This window comes from Pelobates fuscus, chromosome 3 (genome assembly GCF_036172605.1).
Source record: "Pelobates fuscus isolate aPelFus1 chromosome 3, aPelFus1.pri, whole genome shotgun sequence".
NCBI lineage: Eukaryota > Metazoa > Chordata > Amphibia > Anura > Pelobatidae > Pelobates > Pelobates fuscus.
The window spans coordinates 296,424,742-296,449,421 of record NC_086319.1 but is presented as its reverse complement, the minus strand read 5'-3'; the positions used below and the strand labels follow the sequence as shown (position 1 = coordinate 296,449,421).

General features: G+C 42.8%; 1 protein-coding gene across 1 annotated transcript; it reads left to right on the top strand.

Moving 5' to 3' along the window:
* The first annotated feature begins 1,173 nt into the window (after positions 1-1,173).
* On the top strand, positions 1,174-24,472 carry LOC134601783 (uncharacterized). The gene is made up of 4 exons (XM_063446284.1): positions 1,174-1,281; positions 12,112-12,143; positions 16,831-16,885; positions 23,607-24,472. Exons 1-4 carry the CDS (start codon positions 1,206-1,208, stop codon positions 24,470-24,472), a joined length of 1,029 nt encoding a protein of 342 aa, XP_063302354.1. The 5' UTR covers positions 1,174-1,205.
* Positions 24,473-24,680: the final 208 nt, after the last annotated feature.

The following is a 24,680-nucleotide window of genomic DNA, read 5'->3' as shown; positions in this document are numbered from 1 at the left end:
AAGAGCACAGTGGTAAGGGTAGACTGAGATTATATAGTGGAGATGTATCCACCTCTCACCTACTATTGGCTGAAAAGTGATTAGTCCCTTGAAACAATTTCAGGTGTTCTTTCCTTTTAAGAGGCTGTCCTCGCGCCTAGAGTAAGGTTCGGCTGGAGCTTTCCACGGGTTGTGGCGTGGGGTGCAGAGCACGTCCATGTGCTACAGAGATATTGGCTGCCTGCTGGAGTCCTTGGCATGCACCGAGAGGGTACCGCCACAGCTGCGGACGGAGACGCGGCGAGTGACCTCCAGGCAAGTGTGGTCATGACATGCGCACATAAATGTGAGCTATGTATATTACAAATTATGTCAAAGATCACTATTAACAGGGTCGGTGCTGGATTTCTGCCAACACAAGCAAAGATGCATTTTGATGACCCCACCCCCCCATGCATTTTTTACCTCATTTAATGTTTCTTGGTCCATCTTTTTAAAGTCTTACCCCCTTTAATGTATCTTACTCCCGCTTTGTGTGTCTCTTACCCTTTTGTGTCATTCTTTCCCCAGCCCATATCTGTATCACTTTCTTTCTTGTGTAACCACTCCCTTTATGTGTATCTCCCCCCAATAAGAGATCCTATTGTGTGTCTCTTACTCCCAAAGCTCATCGTATGTCTTTCTCCCCTCTAGAGTGAGTGTGAGTTGTGTGTGTGTGTGTGTCTCTTCCCTGTATTTCTGTTCTATTCCTCAGACATTGTGTATAATACAGTAGCCTAATGCGCCTTACATCAATAGCAATGGGTTTATACAGCAAACTTTCAGAAGTGTTCAAAATAGTTCCTGGGCTTAAAGTATCAAGACAAAAATGCAGCAAGGTGTGCATTACATTTTTACAATAAATAAAGCCGCCAAATATATTACATTTTACAGATAATGTGGAAGAACATGGGGGCCAGAAAATGCCATTCAAGCCCAAAATATGAGCATTATACAAGCTGCCAGGTCTGCAGTGATTTACATTATGTGAATAGTCCTTTTCCTACCTTCACTAACTCGGCAGCCAAGTGTCTCCATGTCCTGTACCTACAGGTATGGGTTCTCACGCCACTCACAGTTTTTCCCGCGGTGTCCGTGGGGCACGTGCACGTCCTACAGGCAGGCGCTCGCGCTGCTAACGGCTGTGAATTGACCGTTGGTGCAGCGATGTGAAGGCAGACGGCGCGATGCGGGTCTTTCTGTCGGCGATCTGCCTTTTTCTAGCGCTGTGTACACTGGGGTCTCACCCATCGTCCGGCTCAGGTACGGGCTGTACAAAATGCTACCCTCCCTATTACGTTATAGCGAAGCCCAGGGGGAATTAGAGGTGGTAGTTGACTGAGTGCCGCATTATTAGAGTTCTTATGGCGGACAGTAAGGGAGAGAGTCAGGGAGCAGGGCAGGACCAAGTGTGAGGGATAATATAGGAGCAGAATAGAGGGAAATGATTGAGAATTAGGACTTATCATTGTTCCATTCCTCGCTTTTAGTCACCCTCCATGATGCAGAGTCCAGTTTGTTAGGCAAGATTTGAAAGCTGATAATGTATACAACTGTATGAACTGATAACCGATAAACATACTACACCTTATGACGAGAAAGATGTACATATTGTGCTAACCAAGTCTCCCACACTTACCATATACACTGATTAGCCACAACATTACAACCACCTGCCTGATATCATGTAGGACTTCTCGTGCTGCCAAAACAGGCGTCGAGGCATGGAACGTGTCCTGTGGTATCTGGCACCAAGACATTAGCAGCAGATCCTTTCCGTCCTGCAAGCTGTGAGGTGGGTCCCCCATCGATTGGATTGAGATCTGGGGAATTTAGAGACCAAGGTAACACCTTTAACTCTTTGTCATGTTTCTTAAATCATTCCTAAACAATCTTTGCAGTGTGTCAGGGTGCATTATCCTGCTAAAAGAGGACACTGCCATCAGGTACCACCATAGCCATGTAGGGGTGTTATCGGCCTGCAGCAATCTCTAGGTAAATGGTATGTGTCAAAGTAACATTTACCTAAATGTCAGAACTCAAGGTTTCCAAGCAGAACATTGCCCAAAGTATAACACTGCCTCCATCGGCCTGCATCTTTTCCATAGTGCTTCCTGCTGCCATCTCATTGCAGGCGAGCCACGCACCCTGCCATCCACTAATCTAAAAGAAAACATGATTTAGGCAACCTTCTTCCATTGCTCCATGGTTCAGTTTTGACGCTTACGTCTCTGTAGAAGGTGTTATTGGTAGTAGACAGGGGTCATCATTAGCACTCTGACCAGTATGCGACTATGCAGCCCCATACAAGCCCATTTTACGCAAAAGAGTCCCAGAAGCCGGGATAGCCGCAATACCTACAGCAGGACCAGGCAGAAGTTTCTCTGTTTGCCTATTCCACTGTGGCTGCGTGGTGAAACTAACGGCCCTTCCTACTCCCTCAAATTAACATCTATGAGAGTGCTTTTTGGAGGGCAGGTAGAGGAGGGTTCAGCCAACCATCGCCACCTAAGAGGCGGGGGGAGCCCCTCTTTGCCAGGAAGAAAACAGACTATTTCAGTGAGCGGTGCTTAGCAGTGAACAGTCTGGAACTCCGCGCCGGATAGGGATGTGCCCGCAGACTTAAACTAATTACTGTCCGTTCATTTTATTATCTTCCAGACTCCAGGGCGGTAACCCATTGTTCTTGTGTGGTGACCCCCTGCTGATTTTGTGCCTATATAAACTGCAGTTTGTGATGATAAAGTACGTTCTTGTCCCCAGCACTATGTGTCGTCTGTGGTAAGCTATAATCAATGAAGTGCAATTTTTTTCCTGGAATAAGAAAACTACAACGGAGGTACTCAGCCTGAGTACTGAACTCCATTCACATACTATAAATAAACACACAGTTTTTAAATGAAAAATGTATCATTATAAACTCTCCTGCCCTTTGTTCTTAAGGTAGAGCTAGCTTACTAACTATTGCCAGGCTGCGAAAGACTAACTTTTCCTGGGAATGTAAGGCCCTGCTAGGTGCTAAGCGAATGAGACAGGCTCTATCTATGAACATTGTGGCAGGGTGTGTTCTTTTTCCATGTATAATTTTTATTGAAAAAAACTTTTTTTTGCAGGTTAATTACTCAATATTTCGTTTCTTACATGACATGCGTCACACATTTCAGACAACATTACCAATTATGCGTTACATACAGCGTCACTTGTGCCATACATAGCATAACTAATTTAAAGGTACAGTGGCAAGACACTGACCCCCATTTGACAGTCCCCTTTTACGAATGTTGTGTAGTGGGTAGTATCAGTAGCGCTGTATGTCAGTTAGCACAAGAAATATGGACATGACATGGTATGCAACTAGATACAGAAAGAACAACTTTAACTAGTTCTAACACAAAACGTAAGCCAGTGTACCCCTGTCCTGCCCTTGTTGGGACCAATCAGGAGGTTAATGCGATTCCCAACTGTATTTGGCTGTAAAACAATGTGAAGTACCCCCGAACTTTGATTATGACACCTGGTTCCTGCAGAAACAAATCCAACTTTGCCATTCATTGTGACTCTTTACCCTTCAGTCTGAATGCCATTTTTTCATATTGGCTAGTTTTGTCCATTCTATCTAGTACCTCCAGAGTGGATTTTCATCTCGCTGCTCAAGTAGTTTTTGCGGCTAATAGGACATGTATGGCAACAATTCTTTGTTCAATACTTTTAATGTTGGGGATTTAATGCAATAACAAGCATTCTGGGTGGGGGTGATCTAGAATTCTTCAATTAATCTCCAAAATGGCCGCACAGCAGGGCAATCCCAAAATATGTGGTAAAGTGTACCTTTATGTTTGTCGCAACTCCAACAGGCGTCAGAGATCAACGGATATATTTGCTAGTTTTGTGGGGGTCAGGTATCACCTCATCAGGGATTTACAGCATGCTTCCCAATGGGACGTGCTACTCTAGGAGGCCTTAGTCATCTGAATAGCTGCGTGCCAATCTGACAGGGGAAATGTTTTCCCTTAATCTGCTTCCCAAGTCAACATGTATGGGAGCTTTTGTGCTTCCCCTGTATTGTATTGTTGTAGCATAAGGAGAGTCTTTTGAGGTTTCGATGTAAGCCTATGCATGTGCTGCCAAAGAGGTTCAGATCGGAGGATGCATGTTGCTTAATTTGGCTAGATTGAACTATGTTTTTCAGTCTTAGGTGCGTGAACAGTTCCCCGCTAGGCAGTGCAAATTCTGTTTGTAAGTCAGGAAATGGTTTAAAACCTGAATATGTGCACAGAGTCCCCACTCGCCTTATCCCTTTGTCTATCCAGGATTGTAAGTATAGATCAGTGGTAATAGATGTTAGCGCCGCCAAAGGAGCCAATGTGATTAACTGTACTGGTCCCAACAGGGAGGGCACCATTCTCCTCCATGTGTTAAGAAGGTGTTTTGTAGTTGGTAACATAGTGGAATGTTTTGTTGGCTTTGGTGGTGTAGCAGTCCAGATGTAACGTTCACTAGGGAACCCTAACTTGCAGACAGGACAGAGTAGAGAAAATTGCAATACCGATCCTTATAGTTGCAAAAAGGGATAGTCAAAATACTAGCCAAGGTCAAGGGAAATAGAGAAACGGAATAACGAGAGACAAAGCCAAATATCAGTATCCAGGAAATCCAAATAACAAGTGCAACGCTCAATGGTAAACCAAAGACCACAACAGGGCACTGAGGCAAGGTAGGGGATAGCTTATATACACACAGGGTGTGTCTGATTGGCTAATCTCCAATTAGTGTTAACCACAACACGTGGGAGGAGTTTCTTCCCTCCCTTGTGGTCTCTGAGGTCATCACTGTGTGCCGGGTCACATGTCTGGGTGCAGCACACATATAAGGAAGCTGCTCTGAAGCGTGCATCTTCAGACACACTGCCAGTCTGGAGACAGGGACCAGATGACGCCGCTCGCTGTGATGAGGTAAGCTAGGTCGCCGCGAGCGGTGCAGGGGTCCTGACACCAGAGAAGATTTGTCATGACATCTGAGGCCGAACACGCATTTTTTAGATGTAGCCAAAGTGGTTGTGAAGAGGTCGTCAGTACCGATAAAGCTTGGAAGATTAGTGAGGCTTTATAGTACAAGGTAATGTGTGGGATTCCTAAGCCACCCATTTTGGAGCCATAATAGGTGTTGAGGCATTCTTGGGGGCTTTTTCTTCCAATTGTGCGCATTAATGAGCATTTGAAACGATTTAAGAAGTGTATTTGGGAGAGCAATTGAGAGTGTTCGAAAAAGGTATAGAATGTGCGGTAAAATCATCATTTCACCGGTATGTATGCAGCACAGTCACGACACCTCTACACCCCCCCATTTACGTAACTGATCTTCTAGTTTGTGGAGCAGCGCTTTATGATTTTCTTGTGATAGCATGTTATCAGACTTGGTTAATTTAATACCCAGATAAGTGATCGAGGATTTATGCCAATCAAAAGAGTTTGCCACCTGGAGTTGATTCAAGAGGGCCGTTGGATGCATCACTGGTAGAGCCTGGGTTTTTTGTATATTGTTTTTATACTAGGACATGCTACCATATTTGTGCAGGAGACTTAGCAGCTGTGGAAGTGCCTGAGATGGATTAGTTAAAAAAGGCAGCCGATCTCTACACTCAACTGTTCCCAGCACAGACTTGCTGCATAGCTCTTTCCCACCCTCTAGACCGGTGGAGGATATCTCGGTCCCCACTGAAGCTGACCAGGCACCAAACGTTGCTGCACTCACTTGTGAACCAAAGTGGAATTCCTATGGCGAGTCCAATACCAAGCCTCACTAAAATGGCGGATGGACCTACTCCAGCCTCTCAAGGCCTCTGTCAAACTCAAAGATCTAACAGCGGAACTATTGAAACCATACAGCAACGTTTGGATGCCATATTCCAGAATTTCTGGCTCAAGATATCTTCACGCATGGCTGCATGAGCAACCTCATCGCATGAGAGCTGCCACAAGCCTAGATTGTGCCCAGTTTATCAGATTGATGAAGTGCCTGGTATTATCTCCCGCTTGCCTGTGTGGGACAAAACCTGCTTGTTCTGGTGACACTAATTAATTGTGGAAAAAGGGTTTTTATTCTAGACGCTAATAGTGTGGTGTATAATTTGAGATCCGAATTCAGCAGCGATATGGGTCTTAAGTTTGCACATTCAGTCGGTGATTTACCTGGTTTGGGCAGGGTTATTATATGGGCTTCTAACATTTCCTGTGGGATTAGACTGGAATTTTACAAGTGGCTGTAAGGTTTGGTTAGGTGGGGGGTCAGAAGAGGTTCACATTTAATGAAATAATAGTTGGAGCAACCATCCGGGCCTGGTGCCTTATGTTTAGGGAGTGAAAGAATAGCAGCCCTAACTTCCTCTTTGGAAAACTTGCTTTCAAGCGCTTGTCTTTGATGAATACTAATATGTGGAAGAGTGATCTCCCCCAGGAACCTCTCTGTGCCCTCTGTGGTGGGTTGGTGCATCATATCAATAACGTAAATTATATGGATTATTGTAGAAGCTAGCGAGTTCTTCCACAATCGCATTGGGGTTATACAATTTCGCGTTTTGTGTGGAGGTAACATATGGGATTTTAGTTTGCAGCAATCTATTTTTTTATCTGTTAGCCAGCAATTTTCCGGCTTCGTCACCTTGGGTATAGTATGTGAGCTTTAAGCATCTGAGCTGTCTTTCCGTCTTTTGATAGTGTAACACCCACCTGGGGATTCGTGGAGCTGATGGAACCCAATTGCAGCGAAACAGCAATCCCTTGCTATCACGACGCTCAGGAGCACCTGGATTGGAAACAGGGTCCCAAAGGGTCTGTGGTGGCATGGAGGCCTTTAATGAATAGAAGAATTCCAGGAAGCAGGAGCAGGAAAAGTAAACGACAGGCAGCAGGCAGAAGTAGTCGATCAATCTGGAGTTAGGTCAGGAAGCAGGCGGGAGCAATCATCCAAGAAATTATGGATCAGGAACATAAGCTGGAAATTAGGGAAGTAGGCAGGTATAAAGCGATAAGCAAAATAACCAAGCACTGACTGGAAGGTGTGCTGGGTTTAAATAGGTGGCTGGGATCACATGACCGGCCACCTCCCACCAGTAGGTGGAGCACACAGGGGTTATATAAAGAGGTCAGGGACTCTGCGCCATATTGTTTTACACCATAGTCCCTGACCTGTTCCTCCCCTATGGATCTGCAGCTCTCCTCCTCCCTGTGCAGAATGGCGGCCGCCATCTTGCCGTGACGGCGTGCTTGCCGCGGACCTCGGCGGTGAGAGGTATAGAAGCCGTCGCAGACCTGGGTGGGGGGGGTCTCCAGGAGCGTCAACTACCGCAATTCTGCCACGCGGGCGCCCAGGGGCAGGTGAGTACCCGACCGTGCCGTGACAGATAGTGTATATAGATCATGCTTCACTTGATTTAGTCTTTTGGTCAGTTTTTTGGATGGGGAGCATTTATTTTGGGTCTCCAATGTGGAGAGTTCCCAAAGGAGCCGCTACTGAGCCGCACATACCCGTCATTTATTCGAAGAGCCCAGCTGAATCAGGACCCCCCTTACAACAGCCTTGTGGGCCAACCACTGAGCCGTTATGGTGGAGGAGGCGTCGGTGTTCTCCTTAAAATAATACTGTATGGATTGCCGAATTTTGGTAAGATGGGTGTTAAGTGTTTAAAAGAGATTCGTTAATGCGCCATGTTCCTCTCCCTCGTGCCGGGTATAAAGCTTTGAATGTGACCGTGATTGGTGCGTGATCCTAACATGTTCCATTGCTGAACTTCTAGCACATTTAATAGCGTGGATTTAGTGACTAAGCACATGTCTATCTGTGAGTAAATTAGATGTACTGGGGGAAAAAAGGTACAATCACGTGTATGTGGCAGGGTGTTAGTCTCTTGGTGACTGTACAAGGCTCAATGTAATTGACTGTGACAAGTGAGGCCCTAACTAATAACCAAGCAAGAGGGTGGGGTGAGGCTCTAATTATGATTTGAGCCGATGGGTTACTGACCTCAGCGTAGAAGATGGGAGTTGGCCTCGTAGGAAAGTTATAATATATTAAGCTCCTGTACCTTAAAGCCAGTTTCTTTGTCCCTAGTCGTGGTATGGAACAAAACCTATGCAACAAGTAAATCTGGGAACGTACCTCGTATCATGTAGGAAATGCACAAATCTTGCGTAATTAGCATAGTAGAGAATATAGAGATGTACTTAAAGAATTGTAACATATGTTTGCATGTTGTTGTGAAATCATATTTAATAAATAAAATAGCGTACCTAATGTGAATAGGTTTGCTTGTAATTATTTGCCATTAATACCAAAATATCATCTAATATCATCTAATTTATAATGGTCATAAATTCTCTTGTAGGTAGCATAATTGAAACAGCATAGCTTAATTGCTGCATAATCATAATAAGCCAGGGTGCTGATTCTAATAAGCATGGATGGGTATGTCTATAGACGTATGGTCGAAATGAAGTTGAAAAAGAACAATATAAAAATACATAATTATATGCAGCCTTTTTAAAAAAAAAAAATATTTGTTAATGAAATGATAGAAGTACCTATGACCGTATAGCTAAATGAGGGTTGAATTAGAAGAAGTATACAAGAACGTAATTATACAGCAAAATGATAGGCGCTCACTATAGTCAGAATAATGTTTCACAGGCAGCATTAAATTATACAAGGATTCACAAACTTAGTGAGTTAGCAAGATAAAAAGAAACAGAATATACCATGCCCAGTCTTTGTGTACAGTTTTTATACTTACATTGGTCATTGGGTTATTCCAACATAGTTGACCTCAAAATAAAAAACAAAACAGACACACTAATAGTGCAGCACAGTTTGTTATATGTAAGTATGTTTAAATTCGTCTATAAGATGCACTCACATTTGCCAGAGCTAACTTAGAGCTCTGCTGTGTTGCGCATGGACGGTATAATCCCGGACTTAGGATATATGTAGGTCCTAACTACACAAGTTCTTCAGGTAAGATGTAGTGTGCAGAGTATATGTGGAGACAAAGTATAAACAGCATGGGTGGTATAATCCCCACCTAAGGATATAGTAGTATTAGCAAGCAAGATGCTAAATGAAAAATATATATATATAAAAGCTAATTTTTTTTTACATAAATAAAATATAAAAAAACAACATTGTAATAAAATATTATCAGGGACCACTTTTTACGCATTTCGCCTACTTCACTGCTTCATCAGAAGTGTGATATATCCTAAGACCCAATGACCAATGTACGTATAAAAACTGTACACTGAGACTGGGCAAGGTATATTCTGTCTCTTTTTATAAAACAATGTAATTATATGGCTGAATAATGACAGCGTACTTAAGTAAACATGTAATATGGCCGAATATGATTAAACTAGACATACTATATGGCCATAGAAGGCTCAAAAGCAAACAAGGGGTATGGCCGCTAATGAGAGCCGATTATTTACAGTACTGATTATATGACCAAATGAGGGCCCAATATCCATACAATCAAACTCATTATGTGAACGAATAAGACTGAATAATGTTTATTTTTTTTCTTAAAACTGTAATCCTACAATTGGTAGGGTAAGGGCAGCAACGTACCTATAACAATGTAACTTGGCCTCATGTTGGACAAGTTATATTCATGCTCATTTGTGACAAAATCGAATGAGGTTGAACAAGTAAATGTCCTAATACGTGGTGGGCTTAATGCCAAACTATCAAAACTAATCCTGCAATTTCCAAACTTACTAACACGTGGGCTACCTGAATGAGGGCCAAATGCCCAGCTATGCCAAAAAATGGACAGGCCTAATGTGGGCGGAAACTAACAGGTGGCCCAGCCAAATGATTCTGTACGAAAGTACTTGTGAATGGGCTGGCAGAATGGGCCTGAAGGCACCTTGCCGATACGTTTGATCTTGCTTACATTAGCCAGCCGAACAGGAGCTGAGACACAAACAGATCTGACCAACAAACAGGCTTAAAACCCCATTAACGAAAGTAGGCGCACATTGAAAAAGGCCGTATGAGGTCCGAATGTAATTAGAAAATGATTCTGTAACGGCCCGAATGAGCGCTTAATGTAAAAGTAACTAGCTGAATGACGGCCGATCATAATTAAGGCATGTAATCATAGATCATAATTAAGGCATGAACTGAGGCTTGTAAACCTGCAAGCTTGTGGGTGTTGTCTGACTGAGGCCTAAGTTTCACCAGTGGGATTTATGAATAAGAGGGAATGAACTCTAGTATGTAACAAGAAAAAGAAAACCAAAGAGGCCGGAAGGTGGAGAGGGAGGAAAAAACACTCCCGTATCCCACTGCCGAGCCTCCAGAGTATAAAGGTCACCTGGACTGGTTGAAAAGGGGGTACCCTGAATATTGTAGAAAAAAGAAGAAAAAAACCCAAAAAGGATGTCTTACATGAAGACCGCCCAGAGGGTAAATGCCCAGTCCAATCTCATCAGTAGTATAAATTGCCAAAAAATAAAAAACCTTTATTGAAATCTATTTAAAAGACCTGGACTATCAGTGATAGACAGAATCATATAAGGAGGAACATGTATGGTAGGAACATGGCTAATCATGAGCCAAATAGCCAAAAGGAACCCTCACATAAAAAAGAGAGGGGAGGGAAGGCAGTATGTACCACCATACATTGCTCTAGGTACACAGCAGTGGGGGAAGACAGGGAAGGGGAGAAACACACTCCCACCCAATAAATTCTCTCTGTGCTAACACCCTATCTCCTATAAAACACCTTCGTGGGTGTTCTAATCTAGAAGCTGTCTCAACATCTGAAGCCCCAGGTTACACAAAAATGCTAAACTTACTAGCTACAACGTTTATAAGCGTTCCTTTAATTGTACTACAGCCACACAACTCAGTAACCTGGATAAGAATTAATCCATATACCTGATCTATGTGACACAATTTGGGCATTCCAAGGGTTAACCGTTATGGATACTGTCATTTTGACATCGTAAGTATCCATTTACATCTGTTCCGTGCGGGGCATTCAAAGGGTTAATTACCTTCCTCCTGATCATGCTCGGTTTTCAGTTCCGGCCACCTCTGACGTAGCAATGTGGGTTGGTACTATGGTGAGTCACACCACACCCCTACAGCCCCATTCGCGGGAGGACCGGAGCGGTTTGAACACAAGCACAGGTGATTGCAGTAAGCTTAAAAAGCTTAGGGTATAAATTTACCGCCCGGACAGCCCTTCCTCACTGTTGATACCCCTGAGGACGGCGTGTGGTCACGCCGAAACGTGCGTCGGGTTTAGCCGTGTCTTCAACACTCTTTGAGCACTTTGCTCTGAGCACCTCTACATTTATGGCTTTTTAGCATTTTTGTGTAACCTGGGGCTTCAGATGTTGAGACAGCTTCTAGATTAGAACACCCACGAAGGTGTTTTATAGGAGATAGGGTGTTGGCACAGAGAGAATTTATTGGGTGGGAGTGTATGTTTCTCCCCTTCCCTGTCTTCCCCCACTGCTGTGTACCCAGAGCAATGTATGGTGGTATATACTGCCTTCCCTCCCCTCTCTTTTTTATGTGAGGGTTCCTTTTGGCTATTTGGCTCATGATTAGCCATGTTCCTACCATACATGTTCCTCCTTATATGATTCTGTCTATCACTGATAGCCCAGGTCTTTTAAATAGATTTCAATAAAGGTTTTTTATTTTTTGGCAATTTATACTATTGATGAGATTGGACTGGGCATTTACCCTCTGGGCGGTCTTCATGTAAGACATCCTTTTTGGTTCTTTTTTGAACTCTAGTATGGTTTTCACGCACTTTGTCCAGTAGCTGGAATCGGAAGTGCCTAGGTAACCTAGGCAATGAGTGAAACGAATGGCAACGACCCAGGTAAGGGGATTGACTGAGTTTAAATAGGCTGGGTAACCCCTCCCACCACTACAGGCCACATCCTTAAACATATATATAAATACATTTGTTTGATCCTTGTTGCAAATAATGTCTACTTAAGTATTTACTTTTTTTAAACATTGTGTTATCTGCATTTATAGTGTACCTTGTACATAGTAATGATTTGTTTTCTATTCCAGCAAAACGGCGTTCTAAAAGGAACACCATAAAGGTAAGGATAAAAAAATAAATAAAGAGAAAATAAATAAAGAAGAAAACGCAAAATGCTATATGCATAATTCCAGAGGGTCAGAGCAGTCAGGACAGGTGAAGACCTTATAGTCTAGGTCAGGCATACGCAACCTTTGGCACTCCAAATGTTTTGGACTACACTTCCCATGATGCTTTACCAGCATTATGGGTGTAAGTGCATTATGGGGGATGTAGTCCACAACATCTGGAGTGCCAAAGGTTGCTTAGCCCTGGTATAGGTATCCTCTGCAAGAGTGAAGAATGTTGCAATTCAAGGAACTACAAATCACATGTTAACTGTGAAAGATTCCAGGGAGGGGGGAATCTGAGTAAATAGGCTCTCTATATCAGTAACCTCTACAACAGGAGTACCAAAAACATAGATCTCCCAAATGTTTTAGAACTGCCAAATCCATGTGGGTTTGCCATTCTAAATTAGGCTGACTTCAAGAGGTTGGGGCCTACATGCCAAAGGCTGTAGTTTTGGTTCTCATGACCAAGCTCTTTGAGTGTGAATTAGAACAGTGTAGAACAAGTAGAGACCTTTTCTTAATTTGATCTTTTAGCATCTTGGTAGATAACTCTATTATTTGGTATCCCTATGTGAAATTACCATATATAAGGCTACCAAATTAGGGTGTTATCTACTAAACTGCTTAACCCCTTAAGGACACAACGTCTGGAATACAAGGGAATCTGTGTACTTAAGGGGTTAAAGGGACACTCCATTTCCCAAAACAAATAAAAATCACTGTTTGGGTGTATATGTAAAAATAGCTTGAAAAACCTGCACTTCTCTTGTCTGCTGCCTTTGCAAATCCACCCTTTCTAACTCCGCCAAGACTTTCTGTGGTGTCCAATTAAAGGTTGCCAATGCAGCTCAATCAGAAGTCTTTGCAAGGCAGACTCTCAAGCTGTCTCTTGAGTTTAGCTCCACTGAGTTAACCAAACCAGGACCAGAGGCAGCTCTCTAATAAGGCAGCTCACTAAGGCTTCGCGGCTGCCTGAATCGCCATGGGGCAGACTGACATGTTGGGTCCTCTCTGTCTGTGACAGAGCTGCAGACTATGTGCCTCGCGATCTCTGACCAATCACTGAGGAACTGCAAAAATAATATCACCACCAGGGGGCCCACACTGGACCACCAGGGAATGAATTCTGTTAAAAAAGGTACTCACACTATGCTGTCACCGCCTTCTCACTGTACTATCACCCCACACTATACAGTAACCCTCTCACTGTACTGTCACCCCCTTACACTGTACTATCACTCCCCCACTGCACTGTCACCCCCCACAGTCACCACCTCACACTGTACTGTCACCCCCACACTGCTCAGTCACCATCCACACTATACTGTCACCCCCTACACTGTAATGTCACACCCCACTGCGCTGTCACCCCTTCTCACTGTACTATCACCCCACACTATACAGTAACTCTCTCACTGTACTGTCACCCCTTACACTGTACTATCACTCCCCCACTGCACTGTCACCCCCCACAGTCACCACCTCACACTGTACTGTCACCCCCACACTGCTCAGTCACCATCCACACTATACTGTCATCCCCTACACTGTAATGTCACACCCTCACACTGTACTATCACTCCCCACTCTGTACTGTCACCCCCACTGCACTGTCACACTGTCACCCCCTGCACTATCACTCCCTCACAATGTACTGTCCCCGCCACACAATCGCCCCCTCACACTGTACTGTCACACAAACAGTCATCCCCCTCACACTGCACTGTCACAGCCACACAAACAATTGCCCCTTCACACTATACTGTCACCCCTTCACTGCTCTTTCACCCCCACTCTACTGTCACCCCCCTACTGCACTGCCGCCCACACACACTGTCATCACCCTTCCACAACACACACAGTCACAATCCCTCCACACACACCCTTTCTCCAGTCTCCTGCCACCCCCCCTACACCCACTATTGCCCACACACACAGTCACCCCTCACGCTGTCAGCCCCGTCACCCATCCACACTCACATTAATCCCTCCTAATCATGTCAACCTCATCCCCTCCAATCATACCACATTCCCCTGCCCTTGATTTGCCACACCCCCCAACTATGCCACACTCACCCTGACATGTTAACCCCCCCTTAATCCTATCACAATCACCTACCCTCACCCTGTCACACTTCCTCCTCCTACCATGTCACACACCCTGTCACATTACCCTCCTTTAATAATGTCGCACTGCTCTCGTTCTGTCATACTCCCTCCTCCAACCATGCCACTTTCACCCTAACCCTATGAAACGCACCCTGTCATATCAGCCCCTCCAATCCTGTCACACTCGTCCCTCCAACCATGCCAACACTTGCCCTGTCATACTTACCTCCACTTGCCCTTTCACACTCCCTCCTCCAACCATTTCACACTCCAACCATTTCACACTCACATTCGCTACCAGTTTATGGCGACGATCAACTGTTTGGTTTGAATAACTTCCCATTTAACATATTCAGAGTAAGTCCTCCGCCAAAGAGATATCAGGGTGATCCTATATAGGCAATCACTGTCCTCTTATTATTACATTTCTTTCCCCTTATTATGACTTTCCACTTATTATGCTATACAGATAATAAGAGTACAGTGATTGGGAGATGGTCAAGTCAGCAGCTCATCTCACACTGATCTCTCATTTGCTGAGGTACACTGCTTACCTTCTGATCAAGAAGACATTTTGTGAAAATGGAGCATGGGTAAATGGTTGGAGTTATGCTGCAAAAAAAAAAGGATTTTTTTTTCATTTATTTTTTTAAGCAAATCTAAAGAGATTTGAACAGGGATGAGTATACGGAAAACAGCTGAAATGCACTTAATGGGACACTTTAGTCACCAGAACAACTATAGCTTAATGCAGTTGTTCTGGTGAGTATAATCATTGCCTTCAGGCATTTCATGCCTTCATTTTCAGAGAAAAGGCAGTGTTTACATTGCCCCCTAGGGACACCTCCAAGTGGCCACTGAAGATGCTTCCTGGGGCAGTCTTGCACAGTAGGCAGCACTACTGTTCAGCGTCTCCACACACTGCATGGGGACGCTGAATTTTCCTCATAGAGATGCATTGATTCAATGCATCTCTATGAGCAGGTGCTGATTGGCCAAAACGGTGTTTGGCACTGCCTCTTGCCGATTTTAGCAACTTTCCCAGGGGAAAGCATTGGATTGCCTAAAAATCGTAAATTCTAATGATGTCGCCAAGGGGGCGGGGTCAGTGTCGGCGGACCCGCGCAGCGCTGAAAATAAGGTGAGTTTTAATTGCTTTTAAGGGGGCTAAGTGGGGGGGCAAGTATGTTTCTGTTCCTGACCCTATAGTGTCCCTTTAAGTTATGTTGGTGCTTAGTGTGTTCCTTTATTATCATCTTTTAAAATAAATACTGTTCTGTAACAAAATAAACATTTTCTAGAATACAGGTGCAACAAACAACATTTCCATAGTGCAGTAAACTTATTTCCACAATAAAAAAAATCCAAACGTACTCACAAAATAAACAGGCAATCTTTATAGGCTTGCCTTGTACAGTATCCAGGGCATGGCAAAAATCCTCACTCAGCAACCATTACACTCCTTTGCATTTTCTAGGTGTGCGCCTACTTCCCTAGGGTGTATCACTACTTGGGCTGATCAGTCTTTAAAGGAACACTATGGGCACTAAAACAACTTCATCAGAATTAAATTGTTATGTTGCCAGGAGGTACCTGGTGCTGGCTTCCATTCAGGGGTTAATTCATTAACAAACAGTTAAACCCCAGAGAAAATCGCTTAGATCTGTCCCTAAACTTCCAATGCTTTCTGAGGCTTCAAGCATTCTCTTTTCCCTTAGTATAGCTTTGAAATTCTATACAGATTATAAGAAGATAGTGATTACATTTGGGAGCAGAGTCAAGTCAGCAGTTCAGCTCACACTAATCTAATTGGCTAACTTACCCTGCTAACTTGTTACTTCAAATAAGGAATCCATTTGCCTGAATTTCGCTAGCTCTCCCCTCCTTGTGACCGCTTCCTCCTCCCAACTCCCCTTCCCTCTCTCGCCGGCCTCTGCACATGCGCACTGAGCCTGAGAAAAGGTTCAATCAAAGGCTTCTCTTTGTGAAGCCTGTGATTGGTCTACGCGAGTGCTAAGTGATGTCATATACAGTAAATGAACTATTGTAATTAATGTAAATGGATTATTTTTTAACAGGGTTGGAGTAACCCTTTACGTCTAGACACTTAATTGGTTGCTGCTATTTTGGTTCATTATATTTGTGTATATATACAAAAAATAATTAGAGCCATTTATTCACTTATTGCACTTGTATTACATTGATGTACACTGTTTACCTTCCGATGATGAGGACATTTTGAGAAAATGTCAAACAGGTGAAGATGCTTTTCCCCACCGCCACTGCTAGGGCGACTGCTGGGAATCAACAAAATATGCCAGTGAAACCTCTGCCTTTTGTTAAGTTTTGTCAGCCTCTGACTGTACCATAAGGGAAAGTAGTTCCTTCATTGGAATTTTAGTGGGATTGCAACACAGACAATATGGTTATTTCTTAAAGATTTTACCTTCAGATGCACAGATCCCCTTTAAGAGAATATTCTTGGATTGAGAGGCGGTTACAACATATTTCTCGTCTTTTTAATAGGTTTCACCTGTACCTGCACCAATGCATGACATGAAGGGAAAAGCTGTTACAAATAGTAGGTGTTTAAAACTGGTTAATGTTTACTTCTATTGGTACATGTGTATAAAACTTCTTAGCTTATAAATTCTTTAGATTTAGTTTTCCTCCTATTTTTTAAAGTATAACTGTAACGGTACACATAACTTTAGATTTTATTCTATATTTAATTTTCTTATGTTTTTTTACTTAGTTTTCTTTCACATTTACTTGGGCTTCCTATAGCAGCACATTAATGCTCATGATGTATTGTAGTCCCTATTGACCCTTATATTGATTTTCCTTAAATTCAAGAAATTGAGGGTAGATGTTGATTTTTTCTAAGAGGATTACGTAATTTGATATCTACTTGACCAAGATTTTTTTTTTCCTCTATGAAAAGAGGTAGCTAACAGACTGTTTTACTGGACAAAATAAAAAATGTAAAAGTACAGTAAACGTACCTGATTTATGCCTCCCATATTATGCCACAGGACACCTTATGCTTACTGTAGCTATATCAATGACTTGACCATCCATGTAGTTCTTCACATGAGGATTGCTTCCACTCTTCCCAAGTTGTGACTGGGTTAGAACCTGCACTAATAAGCTCTATGAGAGCTGTATTTTTCTATTTACCTTCCCTTAATTACTTTTTACAGTTATTTTGACCCTTCCTTAGAGTTTGTCGTAATACATTCCCCAGCTTCTTCACCTGCCACTTAAAATTATTACTAGAGTATGAGAATTACCTTGGACATCCGTTCTTAGGAGCATAAGCTCTATCTATACAGTATACATTGCTTTGTTCTATGCTTGGGGGGAATATATATTGTTTTTTGTTTTCCTGAGTTTTGGTCTGTCCACCTTAGTATCCTGCCAGCTACTCTCGCAAATGGAGTGCATAGCAGACTTCTTTCCCTTTTCTAATTATGAAAATGATTACATTTATTGTTAAGGGGATACCCTAGAACAGAAAGGTTACTTTTACATGATTTATGGCATAGTCAGGCAGAAATTGCTTAATATTCTGGTGAATATAGTCAGTCCCTGTAGGCTTTTTGGTTTCAACATTGCCTTTTCGGAGAAAAAAGGCTTATTTTTTTATTTATTATTGCCATTTATATAGCGCCAACAGATTCCGTAGCGCTTTACAATATTATGAGAGGGGGATTTAACTATAAATAGGACAATTACAAAGAACTTACGGGAACAATAGGTTGAAGAGGACCCTGCTCAATCGAGCTTACATTCTATAGGCTTCCTAGGGACACCTCCAGTGGCAGTCACTCAGATGGCCACTAGAGGTGCTACCTAGGTCGGTGCTGCACATTGTGAGGAGATGCTGATTGGCCAGCGCAGCGTTTTGCAGTGCATGCGCAATAGCATCCCAATGCTTTTCTATGATCATCAATTCCAAGAAGGCGTATTGGTGGCATGGCCAGCGCCAGTGAACTCACCCGGAGCTGGAATAAAGGTACATTTTCTACTTATTTAAGGGGGCCCGGGAGTCTAAAAATTTTTTTTAATACAATAGGGTCAAGAATAAAGGTTTTATTTTATTTTTATTTTTGGAGTGCAGAGTTAATTTCAGGCTGAAAAAACAAAGACTTGTATAGTACAATCGATCACAGTTAACAAGTATGAGCATAGGAAGTCAAGAGATGCTGCACTTTTTTTTTGGTTATAGCGATAGGTATAACAAAATAACATGAGATAACATTAGATTAGGTCTAGATATTTGAGTGTTGCTAAACAGGTGTACAGTGCCAACACAGCCTGGTTAAGCAGTTATTCTGACATGGATTTATAGTAGTGAGGCATGAGGTGATGTTACACATGTTTATATACAATGATGTATCTTTCCTAGTGTTTTTCCCTGTTCTGCTTATCAGGATGTGCAAGTTACAATATTAACTAGAGCAAAACATCATGACATAACATAGGGGTTGCACCAGGGATTGAGGTCGTTCATTGTTAGATTGTTACGTTTAAGACCTGTATGGGGGCACTAGTAGGCAAGACGAGTCATTGGGGAGTTAGCTCTGTGGCTAGTTTGCTTAATCACTAAGTATGCTCTGGAAAAAACAGGCCAACCAAGAGTAGCTACAGTCATCTGCCCCGCCATGCCCAGGTCGAGGTTTTTATGCTTATCTGGAAGTTAGATTATCATTAAGCTTTAAGTGAATTATGAGGAACTGCTTGTAGATACATAAGATTATTTTGCCCCAGAGACCCCCCACCATGCAGCAATCTGAGTAAGCAGAGGAACCCTGCCCCTCCGGCTGATCGAGGGTTAATGAGGGAAGGTAAGCATTAATTACAGGAAGTGGATTTCAATTAGAGAGGGCCCAAAGTAAAGGTTAAATTCAGCATGGTTTCAAGTGTTACAGCGTGGTGTTGGCAGACATCCCAGGTATCCCGGGAACCTGCAGCAAATGTTCTCTTCCAGCTGTAAGCTACGTTGCCTATGGATTCCGGCTGCAGCATGGGGAGTTCATGTGCGCTGTTGCCCCCTTGTGGTCGGGCTGTCATCAGGTGCCGCGGCTCTGTTGTAAAGGCGCATCAGACTGGAATCCTTCATTAAAGTGTCACCTCTTGCCGGGCCGTCCCGAAGGTAAGTTCTTTGAAGGGGGACTGGTGTGGGCTGCTTCTGAGCCTCGTTGCTGATTTTGGTGAGTAGCCTGTTGTTGTTTTCCGGTCTCGGCGCCATCACATATGGCCTCCGCCATCTTGATTGCTGTGTCTTGGTGTCGGATCAGGGCGGCCCTGCAGCTGCGCCCTGGGTGGTCGGGGCCCAAGGGTGTGGACCGGGATCACCCCCCACCGGTCCAGAGGGAGGGGAACGGGGCCATTTCCTCACGGGTCTGGCCCTTGGCTGAGCACCGATGGGCGGGATAGCGGAGCAGCGGCCGTCTGCTCCACTCACCGCCGGAGTAGGCCTCGTTTGCGCCAGTGAGGATTCTTCCTGCAGGGGACTGAAACCCATCAGGCCAGCCTCACCCTGGGTCTGGTACTCTCCACCCGATGAGGGCCACAGCTGCCGGTTGGCTTTTTATGCCAAAAGTCTAATTTTCATGCTTATTTTATCTTGAGTTTCAGGAGCTGGTCTGACATCCGATCGTCCTGCTCGGCAATCCGGCCCCGCCCCCCCAAGAATACAGGTTTTAAAGTGTTCCTTTAAAAGCCTGCTGTTCCTAATATTTTCTTTAGATATATTCCTGTTTAGTTTCATGCCTTATCAGAGTGTATATAGAAAGGTGTCTCTGTTTTTATATAGAGATAAAAACTTCACCTTCCAAAAGAAAATTATCCATCCACACGGTAGATATATAGTATTGCTAGGTATATTTAACCGTATTTAAAGCAGCACTGTCATAGCCGAATCCTGTTGTTTTTTTTAACCCCCCTCTCTGACTCCCCTACATCTAATCATCCCCCAAGTCACCCCCAAATGCCCCTTTGCAAATTTGAATCGAAGTGAAGCAAAATAACTGAATGATTCAGTGCTGCCGCTGCATCCCTTTTAAAGCTGCATATCATGATGTCATGCTGAGACCTTCACAAGTTAAAAAAGCAATTACCTAAATGCTGGTGGTAAGGCAGGCAGGATCCTAGCTTAGAGGCTTAGGTCGCACTAGGATAGCTTATTTAAAATATATTCTTTATCTTTGTCGTGCAGATGAATATAAAGGTGCCTGCAATGCCATGACAGCAGACGCCAGCTCAGTTATATTAACATGGTAAAACAGAAGCATGGCATTTGAGATTCAGCACAATATTGTAAATATAGCAACAAACAAGAAAACTTACAAGTCAAAGCAATAAACAAAGTATGAGAATAAATAGTGAGAGACCTTTAGACATGAGACTGCGTGCCTAGTTCAAGCTAAGCTATATCTACAGCCTCAAAAGGAAGATCTGCTAGATAGGTTGGCATTACAGGATCACTGATTTGCTATGCTAGGCTAGAGCACTGAATACATGAAGTAAAATGGAGTAAACGCAAAGTGTGCTAGAGTAATATCATGTGTTAGGAAGTAATTCTACTGGTAGCAGCCGCAAAATGTAAAAAAAACTGAGGACTGGATGCTTAACACAGGTAGACATGGTGATGTGAGTCCCTGCCCTATGTGAGCTGTAGAGTCTAATGAGATAATGGGGGCTCTGGCCCTATAGTAAGGAGGGAGCTCATCCTATGCCCATTAGCTGATATAGTCTGCCCAGCGGTCTCCAAAGGCTCCGGTGTTTCTGGAAGCTGCCCCACCAGTCCCAGGCTTTGGCACAGTGCTGTACTTGATCCTCGCTGGTCTGATTTTCTTTTTGGTCTGGACGGTGTCTTGGATTCTACTTGATGATCGTTGGCTTTTATGTAGATTACTTGCTTCCCGAGGGGTTGAGATGTTGACTGGGAAACTCCCTTGTGTGGACTAAGGGCCCAGGTGACTTAGGGCACCTCTCTGTGCGGCACCTCCATAGTCGAGGCCTCCTCCGCCTCTTTGCCTTCAGAACTGCAACATTGCATATTAATGCATGCCTTATTGTGGCTATAGCTTCCTCCTGGGTGAGGTAGCAGAGCTAAATGTGGCTCCAGAACACATGATAGATAGCCTTGAATTTCACAGTGATGGCCTCTCTCCACTTCAAATCCAGATCATGCGTACCCCATGCTGTTATCCATGCAGTGAGGTTTTGGTAAGGCTCTATTGTAGGCTGGAACAGAGATGACCCCCCAACACTAAATAGGGCGGGGCATTGTAGGCGTCAGGAGGTCCAGGCCGGGAGATCAGCCGTTTCTACCTTCCAATGAGTTCTTCAGGCTGGCGGGCTGCAAAATGAGTCTGGGCCACAGGATATGAAGTGAGGCTCCAAACTTGTTGGCAGAAGGTCCACAGCATGTAGGTACCACCAATTAGTTGATTCATGCTATATTTTAGTTTAAATTCCCACTGCAAGATCAGGTTTTTTATCAGGAGCACACACTCTTCACGTCTGTCAGCCATGCTGGTCAGGCCCCCACTTGGATAGATTTTATTAAGGGAGAGACAAGCACCAAGCTGAACCTCAGACTATCAGTGGCCACAATGCTTCTATTTTTTACATATTACAAGGAGGGAGCTGCAAGCCGGTAGCTCCCTCCTTGTAATAAACTAAATTAACGAAGGCTGAATTGCAATTCGGTCTTCGTTCTTTGTAATTTCTATTCTTCCATTTGCTTTTCTGATGAATAGCTGAATTTGAGCCAGTAGCGAATGCCAAGTGTACAACTGGGCATGCGCGAATAATAAGATTAAAATCTACAACGAGTAGGGACAGGATATTTTAACCTTATTATTTACCCCATAGAGCAAAGGAGCCATGGGAGGATTTAGGAAGTGGCCACAGCGCTTCTATTTTTTTTACATATTACAAGGAGGGAGCTGCGAGCCGATAGAAGACCGGCTTACAATTTCGTTCATTCGTCTTTCTGATGAATAGACGAATAGACAAAATTTGGTCTGAAATTCGGCCAATAGCAAGTGTCAAGTGTGTGCCCAACTGGGCATGCACGCAAATTTAGAACTTCACACCACAACCTAGTGCTGTACAGGTCATCCAGGGAACACTAAGAAGGCGGCGCCAAGGACATAAATCCGGACAAGAATTAAGAGGTAAAAAGGGTGAAATGGGGGACCTAGAGGCATTTTGATGTGACATGGGGTACATTAAATGTAGAGGAGTTGGAAGGGGGGTTAGAAAAAAACAACAAACGGATGCGACCATGACATTGCCACTTGAAGGGAAGAAAGACTTAAATGTATTACATAAAGTAAGCCTACATCTGTTGTCATAGGTTCACTTTTACTTTCCTTCTGGCTACAGTAAACTTTTTTGGTGTCATTATTTTTTTTATTTATAAAATATTTTACCAGAAAGGATACATTAAGATTTCTATTGTTTTCAAGTATCCTGTGTCCACAAACACTGTATTGTTAAAATAGGGCACAGTATAATATTAAAAAATATCTATCTATTTATCTATATATATATATATATATATGTCCTGATGAAAGTCTGATTGTCCAGACTGAAACGTTGATCTTTTAACTTGGAGCATTAAAAGTTAATTTTTATTTCAAGAAAAAAGACCGTGGAGTGCTATCTACTTTCATATTTATATATTTGCTGATCAGCACCAGGCAGTGAACGGAGTATACAGTGAGTGCAGCACTGTTTGTATTTTTTATTTTTTTTATATATGTATGTATATAAATTTAATTTGTTCCTTGCACTCAGGCTCAACAATTACAAAATATAGCCGGTAATGCTGGTAATGGGTCGGAACTTATAGGAGGTGGGAACAGCTGGGGAGACCATTCTGCTCAGGTAGGGTAGGAGTTTCCCAAAAAAGCTCTTAAACACAAGGCTGGAAAGATGTGTCAGGATTCCAGTGATTGCAAGTTTAGCTCTTTATATTGTTTTGAATCCACACCCAGGTGAATTGGTTTGCCCAGGATTTACCATAGGAGTTTTATTTATTGAACAATACTCCAGAAGTAAATTTTGAACGAATGGATTCGTTTACGTATGGATTAAAATAAATTTGATTCCGGCAAAACTAATCAAACAAATTGTTGCACAAGTGTAGCTTCCTGTATATGACATTTAAAGTTTATTTTTTCTTTCCATTTAGAAAGGTTAATATTGTAATAAAGGTGTCCTTATTGGTATTGCTAGCATTCCATATCACCTTCTCTGATATATTTCCTAATATCTTTTAGGATCTCAAGCAAACAATTTAACAAAGGAGGATGAAGAAGTTATAAGTTATCTCAGAAATATCTTTGCTGGTTTGTTATATTCCCTTCCTGAGCCAAGTGTTTCTCCTTTTCCCAAAGAACATCCCAAAAACCGACTGCCAAAAGGTTTAACAATTAGATATACTACTAAGAAGCACACAAACCCTGTAAGCCGCACACCAACCCATAGTAAAGCAAGCACCACACCAACCCATAGTAGAGCAAGCACCATATCAACCCATAGTAAAGTAAGCATCACACCAACCCATAGAACAGCTTCAATTAAAAAAACTGATCTTGTAATCAACATTTCTGAGTTTGCACCATTCCCTGATAAGAATCTGGATGAAGACTCACTCCGTACTTTAAACATGGAACCCCCTTTCAACAAAGATGAACATGGCACATTCATCATAGAAAGTGATACAATACGTATAGAAGATAATTTTATTGAGTGTGCAGAAAACATTGCACAGCTAACTAACTCTGAACACCAAATGTTTGAACACAAAAGAAAAACACTCAGTGGTTTGTCTCCCTTCGACACACCTAAACCTGTGTCCAGAAATCTTAACAGAAAAAAAGATGTCGCTATAACCAAACAAGAAGCAAAATCTATGCAGGAATTGGACAAATTAATAGTATTATTAGGGAAGCATGTTCCTGAAATAAAATCCACCCTTGCAAACACTGACATGGATGTCACAGAGAAAGCATTTTTAATACATGCTGTTCTCAAACATATTCTGTGCAACTCCAAGATGAAAAAAGACACTCTAAAAGCTGTAAGGAAAATATTGCAGGATGAACTAAAGATCCTTGAGTTTCTATTGAAACCATCTTCTTGAACAAGCTGACTTTGGAAAATAATTCAATAATATGTATTTTGGTACATAAGCAAAATAAACATTTAAATTTAACTGTTTGAAATGTAAATTTCAGTTCTGGTTATAACTTATTTACATACTTTCTAAAAGGATAACTATCATCTCAAAACTATTTTTGATATAATAACCCTTTCATCAAGTATTTAAAGGAAACACGTCCCTGCCTTTA

What these genes read in the sequence shown, in the direction of transcription:
- LOC134601783 (XM_063446284.1), top strand. Translation starts at nt 1,206, where the DNA reads ATGCGGGTCTTTCTGTCGGCGATCTGCCTTTTTCTAGCGCTGTGTACA. An exon ending in TCACCCATCGTCCGGCTCAG is followed by an intron (nt 1,282 to 12,111) that starts GTACGGGCTGTA and finishes TTTCTATTCCAG; the next exon opens with CAAAACGGCGTTCTAAAAGG. An exon ending in CTAAAAGGAACACCATAAAG is followed by an intron (nt 12,144 to 16,830) that starts GTAAGGATAAAA and finishes TCTTTTTAATAG; the next exon opens with GTTTCACCTGTACCTGCACC.